Source organism: Plasmopara halstedii (genome assembly GCF_900000015.1).
Source record: "Plasmopara halstedii genome assembly, contig: Scaffold_210, whole genome shotgun sequence".
Classification (NCBI taxonomy): domain Eukaryota; phylum Oomycota; class Peronosporomycetes; order Peronosporales; family Peronosporaceae; genus Plasmopara; species Plasmopara halstedii.
Genome location: NW_020187131.1, coordinates 22,711 through 41,900, shown reverse-complemented (window position 1 = coordinate 41,900; position 19,190 = coordinate 22,711). Strand labels below are relative to the sequence as shown.

At 45.1% G+C, this 19,190-nt stretch overlaps 5 protein-coding genes across 5 annotated transcripts; 2 read left to right on the top strand and 3 right to left on the bottom strand.

The window, feature by feature from the left end:
• Window positions 1-201: 201 nt before the first annotated feature.
• On the top strand, window positions 202-844 carry PHALS_03242 (uncharacterized protein; the record flags this gene model as incomplete). Its single annotated transcript, XM_024721868.1, has 6 exons — window positions 202-219; window positions 279-286; window positions 351-369; window positions 432-512; window positions 647-682; window positions 788-844. The coding sequence occupies 6 exons, from the start codon at window positions 202-204 to the stop codon at window positions 842-844; spliced, it is 219 nt and encodes a 72-aa protein (XP_024573002.1).
• Window positions 845-1,081: 237 nt separating this feature from the next.
• Window positions 1,082-10,099, bottom strand: PHALS_03241 (ankyrin repeat domain protein; the record flags this gene model as incomplete). The annotated part of the gene is made up of 3 exons (XM_024721867.1): window positions 1,082-2,586; window positions 2,695-2,800; window positions 2,867-10,099. The coding sequence occupies 3 exons, from the start codon at window positions 10,097-10,099 to the stop codon at window positions 1,082-1,084; spliced, it is 8,844 nt and encodes a 2,947-aa protein (XP_024573001.1).
• Window positions 10,100-10,284: 185 nt separating this feature from the next.
• On the bottom strand, window positions 10,285-13,336 carry PHALS_03240 (ATP-dependent DNA ligase I; the record flags this gene model as incomplete). The annotated part of the gene is made up of 5 exons (XM_024721866.1): window positions 10,285-10,365; window positions 10,436-11,221; window positions 11,285-12,903; window positions 12,965-13,230; window positions 13,299-13,336. The coding sequence occupies 5 exons, from the start codon at window positions 13,334-13,336 to the stop codon at window positions 10,285-10,287; spliced, it is 2,790 nt and encodes a 929-aa protein (XP_024573000.1).
• Window positions 13,337-13,427: 91 nt separating this feature from the next.
• On the top strand, window positions 13,428-14,415 carry PHALS_03239 (Uncharacterized conserved protein; the record flags this gene model as incomplete). The annotated part of the gene is made up of 2 exons (XM_024721865.1): window positions 13,428-14,152; window positions 14,214-14,415. 2 exons carry the CDS (start codon window positions 13,428-13,430, stop codon window positions 14,413-14,415), a joined length of 927 nt encoding a protein of 308 aa, XP_024572999.1.
• Window positions 14,416-14,452: 37 nt separating this feature from the next.
• Window positions 14,453-18,298, bottom strand: PHALS_03238 (hypothetical protein PPTG_04771; the record flags this gene model as incomplete). Its single annotated transcript, XM_024721864.1, has 6 exons — window positions 14,453-14,604; window positions 14,655-14,830; window positions 14,901-15,006; window positions 15,070-15,084; window positions 15,248-18,167; window positions 18,263-18,298. 6 exons carry the CDS (start codon window positions 18,296-18,298, stop codon window positions 14,453-14,455), a joined length of 3,405 nt encoding a protein of 1,134 aa, XP_024572998.1.
• Between the last annotated feature and the right edge of the window lie 892 nt (window positions 18,299-19,190).

The following is a 19,190-nucleotide window of genomic DNA, read 5'->3' as shown; positions in this document are numbered from 1 at the left end:
GGTCAGAGTGATGGTCGCTTCTTGATCTCCGCAACGAAAAATTGTCTGTGAAAAAAAAATGATATGCTCCGGAAGCTCTTTGTCTCAATAGTGGTTTTAGGGTATTTCGCTGAAAATTGACATGAAAATTTGAGAATTAGGTCATGGCTACATATTTTTGGCCAGCACTGCAAGGTGGAAATTTTAGCAAAACAAATACACATGCTGACCTCTAGATCGGTGAGTATCTATTGAAGTAAACTGCTTGCTCATTTGAATCCAAAACATTTCTCGAGCAGTTTAATCAGTAGGCCATTCTTCGTCAGCACTCTATCATTTGATGGTTCGCACATAGCTCTGGACATAAGTAGTTGTCAGGGTCTGTTTCTAGTGCGTTGTACTTTGAAAAATAGCTTTGTTCTACGCGCCCTGTTTACAATTACAAACTATAGGTTATCGAAAGAGGGTGCACCCGCAGCTTGGCAGATGTTCAACAAGCATGGCATGGACATCTCGCGGGGCTGGCAATCATAGTCATTGCCGCCCGCTTTGCGCTTGAGACAAATTGCAGGCCGGAGAGCTGCATGTCTCAGTCTTGAAAGAATCAGAATTCTTTAACGTAAGAGACTTTCTAGAGATTGGCAAGAATCCGCAACTACCCGTTTAGGAGCTCAACGACCACAAGGATGTGGATGATATCATCGTACGTACTGCTCGTATTTCTTTAACTCTGCGTCGAAAGCGCCATTTTTGCTAAAGACGTAGGCGGTCTGCACTATTGATCATGCCAAATTATAACACCACGCAGTTTTTTTTCGTTGCATATACACCTGCCGGGTGCATGAGTCAACATGGTCTCACTTAAAGGCAACACACGTCTTAGTAGCCATTGTGTTGGTCTGCCACTGTCGTCTGTATCACAACGTCAGTCACTCAAGGCGCGCGTGCACGAGCCGAATTCTTTATTTTGGTCGCTGGCTGTCCATTATTTGTGAGATTTGACCAGGTGCACGATTGGTATTGGCCTGATGTTGTGCAATTGCCATGATAATATTATTGCGTATACAAAAAAATTTCACCACTTCATTTTTACCGCATTGAGCTAAGCAATCGAACTAGACTCCGGTTCGTCATCCGATGAAAACTGCCCACTTTCTTCGACAAGTTGAACATCTTGATGCAGTTCTTCCCAGTAACGTTCATAAGCCTGGTCTGCACTGAATTTTTTTTTAGCAGCAGCATCATCATCGTTATAGGCAGAAGATCGAGTTGAGGCTTGTCGATAAAGGTTGCTGGCAGGTTCCTCTACTTCCAGCAAACCAAAATCGTCATTAGGTGAAAGCTTGATCTGTTGCAGCATTTGATCACTTGCCGTATCAGCGCTCAACTCTTGTTGAGCTCGAAGGATCAGTTGCATGCAATCCAGCTGGCCAAAGGCTGCAGCAATTTGAGCGGGAGTCTCCCAGTCGCTATTGGTCAGTGTTGAATCTGCACCAAGCGACAGCAACTTCTGCGTCACAGCTAAACGGCCAGAAAACGCCGCCCAGTGTAGCGGCGTGTCGCCTCTTTCGTCCGCTACATTTACAATTGCTCCGCGTTGTATCAAATGAGAAATTTGCGATAGCGCAGCAGGTGATTCGACCGCATAGTGTAGCGGCGATCGATGCAAGTAATCGTACGTATTGACATCGGTATCACCGTCAATAGTCAGCAGGTGCGCTGTCATGGCTACATTATGCGTTCGAACAGCAAGGTGCAACGCCGTTCGACCGTCTGAATTTCTCTGAGCTTGTAGCATGCGGTTCCAATCGCGATGAGCTTCTATATGGACCATTAGTTGCTTCGCGCATTCGACAAATCCCTTCTCAACAAGATAATGCAAAGGAAAACGCCCGGTTTTATCCGGAGTGTGGAGTGATTGAGCCGTTAATACCGACAGTGAAATCGTGTTTGCTGTCGGCAGATTCGCTGCAATCGAGTCTTTAAGCATAAGTTGATGCAAGAATCCACAGATTTCAACTTGGTCGTTCTCGCAGGCTTGATGCAGCAAGTTTTGGCCGCTTTTGTTGGTAACGTGTACATTAGCTCCGTTTCGTAGCAGTTTTTGCATCAAACCGAGATGCCCATGTGACGCATATAACATCAATGGTGTATCACCGTTGCAATCCAAAGCGTTAACATTAATGAGACCAGCACAGTTAAGTAGAAAATCCAGCAGCTTCAAGCGAGAAGAATCACTCCCTTTTGAAAACGACAGCAAATGCAAAGCATTGCGCTGCGTCTTCACCTCAAGTGTCCACATATCTACTCCATTTTGCTGTAGACACAATGCATCTTCTACGGATGCAATTTTAATCACATCAAAAATTGTTACTTTCTCCTTTGCGCTCTGCGACGAGGGCGATGGTGCCATCAAAGTCATCAATTTTGAGTTCGATGATGAAAGCGACGATAATTTAGAATCTATAGCGATGTTCATGAGATGCTGATTCCGAACAAAATCGTGTTCCATCTGTTGAAGCTGAAGAACAAACTGGGGAAGTTCCAGTTCTCCAACAACGTGGTAGCGCAATCCCTGCTTCGGATTGTCATTATCTTCCAAGCAGACTGGAGATTGAAAAATCGGCACAGCATCAATTGCAATTGCACGCAAAACCTCAAGAATTTTGGACGTTGGATAATGATTATTTGGCTCAAACATTTGCAACAACTTACGTGTCAGCTGCGAGTCGAAACGAAGACGCAAAAGAGCAAAGTGTCCTCCATTACAAAATACGGCACTGGATGACTGAGGAACGTCCCAAGCGAGCCACGCACGAGCCTGTTTCAAGTAAAAGTGTAGATAAACACTGTCGGCTTTTGTGTCCGAATTCTGTAAACTACATACGCATTCATGCTGAAAATAAATTTGGAGCTGTTGACGTCTTTGATAGCTTCGAAAACACTTTTGAAGCACAATTGCAGCCTCGTGACAAAAATATATCTGATTCACACTACGCGATAGTATGTGCGGCAGGTGGCGGTGGCTCCAGTCTTCGACGATCCACGTGATAGTCGTACGAGCTATATCCTTCTTTAAAACGTTGAGCGCTTCATCATCACTTTCGCATTCCATCTGTGACTGATCCACTGTTCCTTCTGTGAGCTCGAAGACTGGCTCTTTCAATGCCTCTATATCCTCTTTGTCTTTAGATGGATCGAAGTTGCCTGCGATTTCGCTGGAGGAGACACCTTTAGAGACAGTCAAACGCTTCCGAGAAGCCAAAGATCTTTGTATTCGTTTTGCAGCCAGCGTGCGTTTTGCCGCGGCCAGCTTTCGCTCCAAAGCTTTCGCCTCGTGAATCAGGTGAAGCTCTTCGTTTTTCACAGCTGCTCGCTTTGCATGACGGAGCCCACCATGCCATTGTTGCCAACATGCTTGTACTTTAGCTGCAACGACTGATAGCTTTAATTGATACTGGCGAGCTTCTTCTGCATGTTTTTCCTCAAGCAGCTGCATATACTGGCTTCGACACACTTTTTTCTTCCACACTGTCTTGATCTTAGTTGCAGCTTTGATTTCCCGTTGATTCTTTAAATACCTCTTGGCTGCTCGAACAATACGTTGACCAAGGACTTCCTTGATACTTAACTTTACGTGATATGATTGATCATCTTGTACAGCCTTTAGCTCTGCTTCCACACCACTTCTTACTTTTTGTGATGCCATATTGTTAATCTTGCTTGGTCGCTCAAAGTAACGGTACCGCAACCACCTCCAGTTCTTCTGAATTATCAATGCATTAAAATTTTCCCGATTGCGAGGATGTTCTCTAACCATTTTTCGTCGCTGTTGTGATACTTCCCAATTTCGTTGAATCTGGATGGAAATTTTGTCTCGTTCCATTCGAAAAAGTCCCCGCTCGATGCCTTTCTTCAATACACGATGCCACTTGAGCCACATCGTTTGAATTACTAGCACAGCTGTGACTTGTCTGTGCTGAATCTTCTGACGTTCCATTTCATTTCCGTAGTGCCGGCTGCTCCAATTCCGCTGGTTTGCTACTAATCTTGTGTCGTGAAGGTCTTTCAAACGTTCAATCCGAAGTTGTACTTTCATCTGCACCTGCTTCTTACGCCAAAACGTTTGAATATTAATAGCACTGCGCTGACGTAGCTGCTCTTCATTTTCGTTGGCGATTTGCTCCTCCTGTATTCGTTTGTGATGCGCTATCTTCCATTTTCGCTGGAGCAACAAAGCGGAGCTAACACGCCAATTTTCTATAGCCCGCTGCTTAGATCGTCTTGCTTCTTCAGCAAGGTGCCTTCGAAGTCCTGACTTCTGTACCCGCAGCTCTTGGATACTTTGTTTACGCTCAACTCCCTCTCTATTTCGAAGAGCGAATTCTTCGGAACTTTTCTGCTGCAACATAGTCGCGAATATATACTCATTATTCACTTTTTGTTTCCGTTCGACATTCATTTTATGCCATCGTCTCCAGACGTTTTGTATCCGTTTGCTGGATATAGTTTCAAGATTTTCCATTTCGTACTGCCTTCGTGCTTCGCATTGAGCTACTCGCATACGATGCCAATGTCTCCACTTTTTTTTTATAACTTGAGCACAAGCATTCCGCACGATACGGTCCTTTGTAGCTTTTGCCCTCGAATTCTGCCGCACTCTTCGCCACCACCGCTGAAGGCGCACAACATTTATATACACACAATGATGAGCAACATGGCGTTCTTCGTGCTTTTTTGTGATGTCCATCCAACATCCCCATCTCTGCTGAATCTCGCTCAAACTAAATCGATAAATTATTAATTCGGTGCGCTCTTCACGCGCCGGCTGCTGCTGCTGACTTTGTTTCAGCTCAGATTGAGCCCAACGTCTCAGCGTTCTCTGGATCTTACGTGCGTTGGCATGTAAGCAAATTAATTTTATCAGCGCGTCATGCGCCAGCCGCTTAACGTGTCTTCGTGCCAGCCCGTATTGATAGTATTGCTTCCAAATCTTTTGAATTTTTCGAACGCTTGTTTCCTGGTAAATAAACTCCGGATTTTGTATCGAAATGCGCCGTTGCTCTCCCTTACGCTGAGCCCGACATTGCCATGTGCACTGAATTTTGCGGACATGGGTTTGAATACAAGTTTTGTCCAAGTGCGCATCGAAAACAAGTTGCTGGTCACGCCGTCTGCGTCGCACTTGAAAGGACTTGAGCCACCCGACCTGGATCTTATGAACAAAATTTTGTTTTCGCTTATTTTCATTTATGCTCACCAAAGCTGTTTCTTGCCATTTATGCTTGTGCTGACGTCGTCGCCAGACTCGTTGAATAATGCGTGCGAAATGGTCATTTTGAAGCTGCTTTAGTGTGAAAAATTTGTGAGCTTGCATCTTGCACACCTGCATCATGCCGTGTAGGCCTTGTGTAATACCACTGATAGTCTCGCGCTCTGTCAGTAATTTGACATCGAGAATGAGTTGCACGACCTGTGCTCGACTGCGCTCGGCAATAGCTTGTTGCTTCAATGTTTCGTGCTCGAGCTGTGTTCGCATCATTTCAGCTGTTTTGAAAGTCCGTTTCTGACCAGTGTACCGCTGGATGACGCTTGTCGCCTTGATTGAGGTAATTTCTCGTATCTTCGCGTCAATCTCTTCACGCTGTTTCTTTTTCTCTTCAGCCATTTCAACCGCTGCTAGCACTCTTACTGCGTCAATTTCCTTCCGCAGCTCGGTAAGCTGAAGGTGCGTGGCCCCCCACGACAATATCTGATGCATAAAGGCTTGAAGTTTGCTGTGCTCTGGAGCTTTTGTTGCTTGCCGAGCTGCCTCCTCCTTCTCTGCAGCCAGTTGAGTTTGCAAAATCTCTAGTCGCACTTCGATTTCAAGCAAGCGTTGCTTTAGCTCTGACACAATCAAAAACGCTGCTCTCTGCTGCTCCCGCTGATCTTCACAAAGCATAACATCAATCTCAGCCACTTCTGCTCGTAACTGTGCTTGATCACGCAAGAGCATTTGGCATTCGCGGTTTGCTCTTCGTACAACCATCCGATAGACTAGAAAACCTTTCACCTTCTGTCGAGCGACATGCTCACGAGTAATTCTTTCTTGCTCGCGATAATTTTGAACGACGTGGTTGTGTTGTGTGTCAGTATAAATGGCATTTTGAGTCATTCGATCAATTTTTCGCTTCAACACGCGCACCTGCGTTCGAGTTGTTGTGTGTTGCTTTTGAATCTGAAAATTCCGCCTGGCCTTCGTTAAGTGCTCTTTTTGAAGCTCAACAACGTACTTTTTTCTCTGTGCTTCCACTCGAAGGAGCTTTTCGTGAAAAACAGAAACTCGAAAAAACATCTGGATCTTGAGTGCTGCAAGCCGTCTACGTCGTATCTCGACTGCTTGCTGCTGTTGACATACAAAGCGTTCATGATGCGTGAGTAAGGCTTGTCGCTCGTATTCAGACTGTTTATACTTGCGCGCGAGATCTGCAAATTGTGCATCCAAATCGGCAATAAGATCAATACGATGTTTACCATCGAGTTTCAATTTCTTCTTCATCTGTCGCTTCGCATTATTCCATTTACGTTTCTTTTCAAAAAATCTCTTGTTCGCCAATTCCTGCGTTGCTATTAGCTTTCGTCGAAGTAAAACTTCCTTTAAAAAGTTATAAATGTTCCTTTCAGCTCTTGCGCGTCGGTCCTGATCTCTAACCGCTTTTTCCCGCCTTAGTTTCTTCTTTTTGATACGAGACCGTTCGTGTCTCCACCACCGCACAACTATCTCCTTACAGTGTTCACGTTGACGTCGTCGTCGTGATATACCAACAAAGAAAACAACACGGCGGAACGCCAGATTAACAGCGCAAAAAGCAACTTTACGATTCGACACATCTCTGTTGTACCTGTTAATTCTCCAATTGCGCTGTATCCGCGACGCAAGATTAGACCGAAGATTATTCTCCTTCTCAGCTTGATTTTGAACGTGCCGAATGTGGTGCAGAAGAACAAAAGTTTGGACTTTTCGCGTTGCCACTACTCTACGAACCGTTGACTTTGCACTTTGATGATCAACAATCCATTTTTTCCAGCATATCAAGTTTCGTCGCAGCATCTTCAGTTCGGACTCTAAGAATCTGACAGCATCATCTGAACAGGGCCTACACGGTGACGAGTAACTCGTAACCGACAGAAATGGCCGCGCCAGCGAACGCATATTATCCTCGAATTCTTGTTGAGAGATCCACCGACTCATATCAAGCGCAGTCACCTGAATGTCTTGACAAAGCGCAAAGATGCGTTTTAAGTCGGATGCTTCGGCATCAACGCAGCTCAACGCAGCAAAATTTGCGCTATATGATGGAGCAGGCGATGTTTTTGCCGCAACGCTGTCGTCGACGGCAGAAGTCTCGCTGCAGAATGAAGTACCTGAATTTTTTCCACCGATGCTGCGTAGACTAGGCGAAAAAGAGTACTTTTGTGCGTTATACTCAATCGATACATTTGCCGCTTCGTCGACTCTTGGCGTTTGCTGAAGTTGCATTGGTCTAGTATCTATTGATTGATACGTGGTATTCTTGAACGAATCTATCCTCGACTGAATGTCTGCTTCCTTTGCTGAAACGGAACAAACTTGATGATTCAAGACACTCGGCAATAAACTTAAGGCCATAGCAATGTTCGAGATTGCTGATTCTGACGTATAGGCGAACTCGTCGATATCTGATTTGAGCAAATCCGCTTTCTGTTCGACATCTTCCAATTCATATACACAATTTCCTAATATGCCGCCATTCACGATTGGTGCAAGCGTCCTGGACGTCGGTATTGGGTCCACGTTAGCAATCAACGGTGGAGTATATGCGCTATCCATGACAGCACTGTCGATTAAAACTAATTTTTGCTCGTTCGCTGTGCACAGCATTCCATTTTCGCCTTCAATATTTCGCACATCGTTTTTGAATTCCACTTCTTCAACAACTGGCAAAGGCGTTGAAGTGAAGAGGGAAAAATCCGGCAGCATCTGCAATACCATCGCAATACCGGATAATGCCGCGTCAGACGAGTACTCAAAGTCGCATCCACATCCGTCCTCGTAATCTGTCGCTGTACCGTAATTGACTGATAAAGCAGCGTTACTTTCTCCAGCTGAAGCGTCAGTAGGCTCAATAGAATCCAAAGCTTTTATCGACCTAAATGTTTTTGTTGCAGGTCTCACTTCTGGCGAAAATGCGTGTCTGTTCACCAAAACGGATAGCTTTGTCTCCTCATCAATTCGTTCGCGAGCACGACAAAACTCATCATACTCTGTAATGCTCTTTGACCTCTCCATTTTATCCTCATCTAATGAGCTTGCTCGACTCATTTTAGTACCGGCATCGATGTTTCCCGTCTTTTTGCGACTAAGATTCTTTTGAATACCAGATCGATCCAACGTGACTTTAGCACTTGTATTCAAATCTAGCGAGGGTAATGGCAACACCACTCTAGTTTGATTCAGATCAAGACTATCAGTTGAAGTTTCTGTCGACGTGAATGTAGCAAAACCATTCCGGAGTGAATCTTTTCGATCAAAGTTAGGACCGGGAGATTGTTGAATCCATGCTGAAGAAAAGGATCTGTCTGTTTCGTTCTCCTGCGTCGCATATATCGTGCGTTTAGAGAGCAGAGCTTGATTTACGAGACTTGACTTCCTTTCACCTTCGTCAAATAACTTGATGTCTTCGTGTTTGCCCGTATTATCAGAAATGTTGAATTGTGTAGGAAACGGCAGTCTAATTGCAGATGACATCACATCTTTCTTGTTTAATTGATTTGAGTCATCTTCTCGCCAAGACGACTGTTTCATTGATTCTCGTAGTTTTGATGGACTATATTCGGACGGCCCTGACATTTTCGCTGTTGGTGAACCAGCCCAAGCATTTATCACGGGTATTCCGCTTGCAAATTGATCGCCTTCCTCATGTAGAACATGAGAATACCGCCGTTGTATGCTTTCATTTTCCAAAACTCCATCGTCATGTCCGTACTCCATCTGGGTGGAACGATGCAAGTAATCTCCGTGGCTATTGTGCGAATTGAGATACCCTGGCAGAATTGGGTTGGCAGTTAAATAGGCTTCCACATCCAGTAGATGAAGCAACGCCGCAACCACTCGCTCTGCTGGTAAGTTTTGCCAGCTTGGAAGGTATCGTTGCGTCTGAAGTGCAAAAAATGCAAGTTTCTGTGTCAAAGATCGCAAGCGTGACGATGTTAGAGACGAAGCTGAGCAGAATAAACCACTAGACGACATGCTTTGATGGCAAGAACACAATAATATCTCGGACGAGTCCAGCGACAAACCATCCAGAAATGGGTTTCGCGTCAAGCTAGCCTGAAAGTCTACAAATAATTGCTGTAGCTGGGGAGAGCAGCACGTGAGAGACTTGGTATTACATGACGCCATTTGTAGCAAATAGGGGTAAAATTCTTTGTGTAAAGTGTCGTGTACGTAATCGGAGGTATCCGCGTCAAAGTTGCTTAATTCGCTGCTCAAATACACGACGGCCTCCACCAAACTCAGAGACAGACTGCGCATCCTGTTAAGCAATGTTATAATTTGTCGCGGGAAGTTATCCCCCAAGCGCGGTAAGTTATCCTCCAAGCGCGGTACCCGATGCAGAGGCAGCTCTCCCATCAGGCCCTGATGTAATCGCGCCATCACTTGATCACGTAAGTCAATGTTTTGTCGAATCGCCTTGATCATAACTTGAGCCGCCGATGGTTGTGCCAAAGACAACCTAGCAGCTTGCTGTGCACAATGCTGCTGATAGCGCGGAAGTTTTGAGTCCCTATTAATTCCAAATACATCTTTCTTCGATTGCTTTGAGCTTAAGCGTTTGACATCAAGCTGCTGCGTCCGACGCTCTGCATGCGGCTTTGTTGCTGTGTCTCGAAATCCTCGTGGCTGATAAGGTGGCGTTGATACGGTGCTGACATGGTTGCCATAGCTGGGATTGAGCGGTCGGCTACGGTTTGCGTTTCTGGTTGAGTTTATTCTCTTGCTTTCATCTGCTTTTTCCCACGGATACAGAGAGTCATTTTGCTCCAACTCGACTAAAAGTCGTTGTTGATCGTGCCGTCGGCGTCCTCTGAGCTCCATGCTTTAGTATATATATGGAAGGGCTACGTTGCCAACCTTGTACCTTTATTATTAGGGTCTGCATCTCGACGTTTCTTGGCTGACTTTGCTGTTAAATACTCTCTTGCCCGGAATTAGCAACGACATAACAAATTATGAGAAAGAATAAAAGTATCTTTTCGTTCGCAATTAGTTCCAATTTGGTTCTATATCAGCATGTCATCGTCCTCTTCGTCTTCACCATTGGCTACCGTCGTAAGGCCCTGGGCCCGATACAGTTCGGCAATCTTGATGATAGCCACAACGGTAACCATTAGTAAGTACCAAATCACAAAGCGACATTTTTAAATTATTTACCTGAGCGGAACTGGTCGCCTGTGTCGTCTCCTTATCGTCACGAATGCGGATAAAGCGAGGGAATCGCAGTGAAATGCCTTTATCTTTAGCCACAAGACCAATTGCTGCTGTGTACTTGGGCGAAATCGAAAGGTCCGAACCTAGGATCTCCCATACACAGCTTGCTTCGAACCAAACATCAGGTTTTATGCCTTCAATGATGGCGTAATCGTTTGGCGGTTTGTTCACGACCTTCTCTTTTAATTGGTCGTAAAACTTTTTGAGCACTTCGTCAGACAGACCCGTCCCCAGCTTCGTAATTGGTTGGTACATTTCCGTGTCAGGATCGAAACACGCCAGCAAGTACGCGCCATAGACTCCAGTACGCTTGCCACGACCATAGAACGCACCGATCGGGACCAAGTCAGCTGAATCGCCAATCCCGTCCAGATAATCCTTCTTCAGCTTTAGCCACTTGTGAGAGCGGTTCGCGGGTTCATACGTAGCCTCCTTTTTCAAGGTTTTCACCATCAGACCTTCACAGTTTTCACGTACAGCTTCCTCCAAAAAGTTGCGGACCTTGTTAACTGCTTCTTCCATCGCCTCTGGGTTGTCCGTCATATTGACGCCATCCTCAACGTCTATCGAAGAAGCAAATTCAAAGTCACCGAGCTTAATTTCAAATATATCACGTAGCTTTTCACGTCGTTTTGCCAGCGAAGTACCAAGGAAAGATTCACCATTCAGATATAGCAAGTCAAACGCATATATGCAGACAGGAACTTTGATATCTTCCAATTTGACGTTCTGTCATCAGCGTAAAAGGATTTCAATATGAGAAAAGATTTACAATAATAAGAATCAATATACCTTTCGAGAGCGTGTGCTTAAAGTCTGGAAAGGCAGGCGCTTGTTTGTGGAACGATCTACGGCGACCACCTCTGCATCGATAATACAGCTGATAATGACGTTTCTCTTGGCAGCATTCGAGATCGCCAGCTTGACATCGGGGAATCGTTCGGTGGAATTTTCGAAGTTTCGCGAAAATATGGCAATTTCTCCGCTTCGAAGGATATGGATCTGTGCACGTTCACCATCGTACTTATACTCACAGGTGAAAGATTTTCCTTCAAAGCGATCAAACACCATTGCATACGCTTTTGTAGGTTGTGCCAGCATTGGCGACACGGGCGTGCCTGGCGTCAGAACGCACTTTTCAGCTACCTCTATGAAGTCTCTGACACGAATGAAAGGGGCGGTATGAACTTGCTTCTGAATATCGTAAAACGCTGCAACCAACGCATTATAACTAGGACACTCAGCGAACGCCTTCTTAACAAAGGCGAGAGCTTCCTGTTGTTTCTCCTTGTCCTTTAGCTCTTTGTCTGTCATAAACGCGTAAGTTAAACCCATCAAAATTGATTTTTCCGCAAGTCCGATTCGGAGTTTGCCTTGAAGACCACGAATAATGTACTTAGCGCCTTCAGCAGACTGCGCGCCTTGGTCATTCTTTTCTTTCTCGCACTTTACAAGCAAACCTTTGATGATTGAACACTTCTGTTGTTGCGAGTTGCTGCCAGTCATCTTTGCAATCTTAACAAACTGCTTGTACACATGCTGCACAGTGAGTCCACAACCTCTACTAGTCGCAGGTTTTAGCGACGTAAATGACAATGTCTTCTGCTTTGATCGAGCATTCTGCGCCACCTTTCCAAGATCACCTTCTTTGTGATACATTTCCTTAATGAATTTGAGATTTGCACCCGTTGCTTCACCAATTGCCTTCATCAAAATAGCGTCACCGATTCCAATCTTGAGATTTTCAAAGGGTGGCGCCAGATCCACACAGACACATAGATATATGCATGATAAGAGATCGTGTGGGAAACGAAGAATTACGCTGCGGAAAAACGCCGTTAACAAATCTTGAATAATAAGACGGCCTGTAACCTGTTCAATCTTGGCAAATAAGTGTGCCAGCTCAGAGTACTGAATTTCCTGCTCTTCGTCACAGTGGCCTTCGTGCGTTCCAAATGAGTCCTTGACAATAACTTTGCCATCAGTATGTAATTCCATCTTGTCATCCGCCGTGGTCAATTTTGTCTCAGATTTTCGACCTAAGTCTGTAATGAAAGAGCTCGCTTTTGATGCTTCAAAAGCCACAGCATCTAATCTTGGCTTTCCCTCCTCCTTTCCTGCCTGAACTCCGATAGTTTCGACCTGAATAGATTTTTTCTCTTTAGCCTCGACGATATTAAATGTAATCTTTTCTGCGTTCTCCTTCATCTGCTGCTTTGTCTCCCGACCATAATTTAAGCTCTTTTCCTTTGAGGCTCTTTTCACTTTCTCCGAGATAAACATCTCTGATTTCTTTTCTGTCGGTATTTCCTTTCTTTTCGTTTTGCTAGTGCTATAGGAAAGATTGAAATCACTGTCACTGTCTTCGTGCTCTCCTCGAACGACGCGTTGACGCAATCGACGTCGACCAGCTGCAAAAAAGCCAGTGAGGGAAACAATCATTTCTTCTTTATTCTCTTTACTGGCACTTACGTTTAATCTTGATCCTACTCTCCTTTTCTTCTTCTTGCTCTTCTTCCTTCTCCTCTTCCTCCACTTCTACTTTTCTCTCTGCTTGAGCCCCAACGTCCTCAGGCGTTTTCTCCAATTTCTTCTCGTTTACCCCGCTATTTTTTTCCACCTTTCTTTTTTTCTCCACTTTTGACGGCTTCACAGGTGACTGAGTGGGGTTCTCCACATTGGCTTCTGCAGGTTTTCGCTTCTTTGTTGGTGAAGATACCCTTGCTCCAAAGAATGACCTTGAAGCATTACACACAAATAGACATATATCACCAGTCAATGCAAATTCAGATTAAATTCAGCTTACTTGATGGAGCTTTGCTTGGGATCAGCTTTCTTCCCCATAGTGGCTCTTGCTCGTGAATGGCGCAAGCAAAAAACACCAATTGTACATAGGATAAGAATTTTTTGAGAAATTAATGTATTTTGGTGGGTCATGGGGCGCAAGTTGGTGGCGCTGGTGCCATCGACACTATCAACGTCTGTCAACTTAGAGCGCTTTCACTCGGATGCACAAGAATATCCGTTTCTTTCAATTGTGTCGTGGACTTCCCGTCCCAGCGCAGACTCTAGACGATCGCGTCAATTGGCTTTGGACAAGAACAAATGTCAGCTTCTGGAGCTGCAGAAACTACAGCCCGTCGAGGGCTCGCGCAGCTGGTTCGTCGGCAACTTCGTGATGGAAAATGGAGGAGTGATGATCTTTTCGCCAGTTGATGCACACTTTGTACTTTTAGACGCTTTATCCGGGCAACACACGCGAATTTCGCCGCTGTACGATTTACTGGCACGAGACGGCAATACGTGGCTTCTACAGCTCTCGACACTGCGTCAAGAGATGATTGAAATGCTTTGCGACGTACATTCTGTTGGGAGTGGAGATGGAGTTGAAAATATTCTTGTCAAAATTAACAGGGTCAAAGTCACGAGCTGGCTCAGGGCAAAAGTAGAGAAGGTGGCGGTGGTGTTGGCCAAGCACGAACTGGATGTTAGGGCCAAGGTTTTAGCGATCGATGAACAAATAACTCTACCAGGTCTTACGAAACAGAATATGGACAGGACTGCGGCCCAGGATATCACAAAACATTACCGTGAAGCGATCAAAATTCTTGGCGAGTATATTTCAGAGGAGTGGGTTGAAGTTCTTCGCGACTCCTTTAAGTATAATCAATTTCTCTCCTAATCTTTCAAGATTTTGTTGCTAATGTTTTTTATTATGTAGCATAGAAGTTGTGGAAGTGACAGCTACAGCTAAGCTCGTCTCGCAGGACACGTTCAAGCGATTCGATAGGCGTCACAATACCGAGAACGGGCCCAAGCGTCTGACACCATCGAGTGCTAGTAGTACAAAGAAGAAGAGCAAACTAGACAGTGTCGATCGCTCAGGAATGAAGTCGCTTACATCATTCTTTAGCAAAAAATAACGATCGGGACTGCACCTTAGCGTAAATTGAGATATCTTCATCGTCGGGAAGCCGAGCCTTCCACGCTAACCCGATGTACAACCGCGAAGTCGTTCCAGCCCGACAAAAATTTTAACTTGATAAAGGATGCATCCGTCGGATTTATGTTCTCACTCACAATCTGCATCTCGCCTTCTGTCTTGTTCAGCTCTTGACAAGAATTAGAAAGGTTGGCGAATATAAAAATAACAAATTCTTACTGAAGTCAAAAAGTTTGTCCCATTTCGTTGGGGCTAAGCTGCTACAAGATTCGACTAAAACTTCCTTGACATTCCGCGTCCAGACTTTAGCGCGAGCGACCAAGGCTGTTGTTGCTAATTGGATGACAATTTCTTGAGGAAAACTTCCAGTAGTCACCCATTTTGAAGATAGCTCACTGCTCATCATGGAAAGTGTGATTTAATTGCCGCACTGATTGTCCATAGAAATTCTAGCATATATTTTACCCGTCCAGTATATTTATTGGTGGGTAGGCTGGGTCATACGAAGTCACAGCTGTCACCTGAGCACCTTCTTCGTCCAAGGCAAGTTCCATCATTTGAGCTTTAGAATCTGAAATGCTCCTTTTAGACGCAAAGTAAAAACCAGACATAAAAATAGCAACTAAACTCATACTTAAAATAGTCGGCACTGCGGCTTATATGAATACTCCTAGAGAAATACTGCCGACAATACGAATGTTAGTTGGCACTGTTCACAAGACTCACAAGTGACTGAACAGCACCAATATGACAGCGAACGCCTCACAATGTTAATAATGGTTTTATGGACTCGTCAAACAAACGCTCAAAACCCGCGGAAAGAATATCAGCTGCACGCGTAATTCCCGATCCGTCGTCATTAAAAAGCTTGCAATTTGACCACATGAGACGAATATCGTCAGCAAATTGCGTGCAATTCACTTCCTTCACGCCAGAGGTCACTGTGAAGCTATCAACCACGTACGCCCCTTTTTTCAACTTGTTTTCAATCTTTGACAAATCCATCGGTTGCTTTACCACCCGCGTATACATTGGTACGTTTTCAACAGGTGTTAGAAATGGTTTTGAAAACGGGTGCGACTTTAAACATGCAACAATTTTTAGACATTTGTCAAGCAAAGTCTTTTCAGAGGCTACAGCCGTGGAATAAGCATCAAATCGCGACGGCTTCTTGCACTCATCGCACTGCCAATTGCCTTCAGGCAGGTCGTTCTCTGTCACGTGAAGACATTTTAAGTGGTAGGAACGTGGACATTTGTCACAGCAGACCAGATCACCAGCACCTTGACAAACTTCACAAAAATCCAAATTGGCGTCCAGTTCACTATCCGACTCACTGTCATTTTCCTCTCGTTTTTCATCGTGATCCGCATCATAAACTTCATCCTCTGTCTTTTGGTCAGCTTTCTTTCCTTGCTTTGTACGTCCAGGAGGTCGACCTCTTCTCTTCTTAGCGGGTAATGCAACTTGTGGTGCAACCTTTTTCACTGGAGGTGTCAATCCGCCTGATGCAAGAGGTTTACGTGGACGCCCTGGACCACGAGTCGACGAGGTTGGTGTCGACACCAAACGGGTATCCTTCTTCGCGCCAACGTGCAAAGAACTTTTTTCATGGCTGGGAACCTTTACACTAAGTTTTAACCCAGGCTTGGTCCGTTTTTCATCACTAGAATATGTTTCTGCATCACGCTCAACAACATCATCGTCTAGTGATGCCGAACAACGAGAAGTCATACTGTTGCTGGCAACATTATCGCTAGTTGTTGGCTTCTGTGCCGAAACCTCATCAACAAATTGAGCCTCAGCACTCGTGAAGTTAGGGCGCGAGATACCATCCGACTCATCGGAGCTGGTGGATGATTGTTCTTGATACGGACGAGCTTCTCGACGCCGGACACGACTAGGGTAGGCTCGGGGAAACATTTCTGATTCCTTGTCGCCAGAATTTTGCGCGTTCCCACTTTTTTCATTTGTAGCCTGAGTTTCGTTCGCAGCTGAGCGCAATTCACTTTGGCGATGAACGTTGTACATGCTCGACTGGCTGCTTGCATCCATTTCTGTTGAGATTGCAGTATTGCCACCCTGGTTTAATGAGTTAAGCAGTTGTACCAATGATTTTTCCGATTCGGCGCAATTTAGTACAGTAGCAGCAGATGGTGATTCCACAGAGCCCTGGTGAACTAGAGGTGCTGTTACTCGACCGGAAAGACGAGCATAAGAGGCTTGCGCACTGTCTGCCATCACATTACGCAAGCTCATAGACGTATCTTTAGCTGCACGTTTTGGAACAGGGGGGTGCGGAGACTTTGGCTCAGCTTGCATATCAGAAGCAACTTCTTCATGGTAATTCTGCTCCATCGGTGTAGACTTTTCATATTCAGTGTCCTGTGTGTGCACATGCGTGTGTGCATCGTACAAGCTTTCTGACTGGACATTACTCACTTCTTTCCGTTGAGAAGAGGGTCGAAGGTCTGATTCCGTGGAAGGGGTGTATTGGGCATATTGATAATCATCGCTTGGACTCATATTTGGATGGCCTCTATAAGTCAGTCGACCTTGAGATTCAATATCCGGCACTGCCGCTCTAGGCCTCGAATTCTCTTTAGTAGCAGCATGGTCCTTCAACGCAACGACTGAACCTTGTCCGCTACGATGCAGCGTGTCCACAAGATAGCGCTTGTACTTTCGTATATCCTGTTCCCTTTCTGCGATGCACTTGGAGCACGGACAGCCTCGAGTGCACATCAAGCATCGTAAAAGGCGGTGATTGGGTGCCGATCCGTTTCTACCAACAAACAAAGCTTCCATGCGCACTCTATATACGCCACGCAAATGTTCTCGACACAATGAATGGTGCTCGTCCGCATGAGGGCAAAAATTCACCACAGGGACAAAATGGTACTCGCTGATTCCACACAAATGGCACAATCCCTTGGCCACAAAGTTGGCTTCTTTCTCTGGAATAAGGTCTTCCATGGCCACAGAAAACGCGTCTTGCAAATCCGACTCGTCCAAATTTACCTGTTCTCTCAGCATTTCTTCTACTCTCAGAGGCAACTTTTTGTCTTTTTTGTATTCCTTCGCCATCGTGTCTAAGGTCGATGCCTCTGTTATTCTGCTCTGAAATGGCTGCGTTTCTGTATGGTTAACTACTATTTGTTCCTCGGGAGGAACAGTACCATATATAAGCCTTTTAGGGTATGCGGCTGCTTCGTTCGCCGTTTCATTTTGATAATCTATTGGCGCCTCAATCATTCTTCTCTGATAAACCCCATCCAAAGTCCTATTTTGATGACTTACAGAGCCTTTAGTTGTTCTTTCCTGATAGATTCCAGGATCGGCCACTGACATTGCTTGATATCCAGACATTATATCTGGTGATCTTATCGGAAACCCTTGTGCTACATCTGTCAATTTTTCTTGAATCCCTCTTCTTCCTTGGGTCCCCACTGAGCTTTCTGTTGGTCTGGCCTGATTAGGAAAAGGGCGCTCTGCTATTTTCCCTTGTAATCTTGATGCGGCAGTGTAGTGATGACACTGTAACGGCCCCGGATTTATCGATGGTCGAGAATAGTCCGACGGCGCTCTTCCCCGCCAAGCCACAGTCGACGACGAGAATACCCCACGAGACGTTACTGTCGATGCAGGATGACAACTATCTATCTTCTTCCCGTTGTTCATGATCGCCTTCATCCACGCTTCGTTCGGTGGGGGCGTCAGTCGCTGGCGTTTCTGTGTAGAGTTGCCAAATAGATCGAGAATTGCATGGAAGACAGACACGAGATTATAAAATTTTTACAGGACGATGAAAAAGCAAATTCAAGCACCTTGTCCCCGCAATCTCGAGCTCCTCCGTGGTACATGCTGCTCGCTGCGCTCCCTTTCTAAGCCGTCTACAGCTTCCGGCGCTGCCTGAGAGATTTGCTGTAGGCGCTTAAATATCGAATACACTGCTTAAATGAATAAAATGAGATGGTATCAAATTCAAAGGGCTGAATGGAATTGTTTATTTTTAAGCGATTTAAGATTTGACCTTAGTGATAAATGTGCCATAAATTGAACTACCACGCCATTTTTGTCGTAAATATGGCTGGCTTGTTTCGGGAACCTGTCACTGCAAACAGGTCTTACTGCAAACTAAATCTGATCCATCAAACAAAGCAACCCCAAGAAATAACACACGACGGGTGTGATTTATCCTTACTCTTTTCACAGTAGCTCAATAGAAAAAGGAGCTGTTGGCGAGCACACAGAATGAGCAGAGGTGACAGCAGGACAGCTTTCGGGTGTGAAGTAACGCTAGTGGATGCTCCTGTTATCTGTGGAAGCTGCCGCTATTATCTAGCGGAATACGTCGTCCTAAGTCAGCTAGTTATTGGTAAAATTCATTTGTGTTCGCAACCGCACTTGTTACTACGGCTCATCGAATTATTAAGCAGCAATATTTTGTCCAGGGACTGTTGAACGTCGCGAGTGCATCAACTTGATCAGCCAAACAAAAAGTCTACCATATAAATTACAACGCGATCGCCCTGTTCACGCGCACGAATTGGTTGAAACAATCTGCGCTAACGCTTCCATTTCATGCCCAGCAATTCGCGAGCTGATAAGTCCAATCAATCGTAAGTGGGCTGTGTCCATTATGTAGCCACTTTGATTAAGCAAATAAATAACTGCGGAAAGCAGATGCATTAACACGTCACATGCATAACCATTTTTTTTCAAACCAACATCCCTTGCTTGTTCTATGTGGTC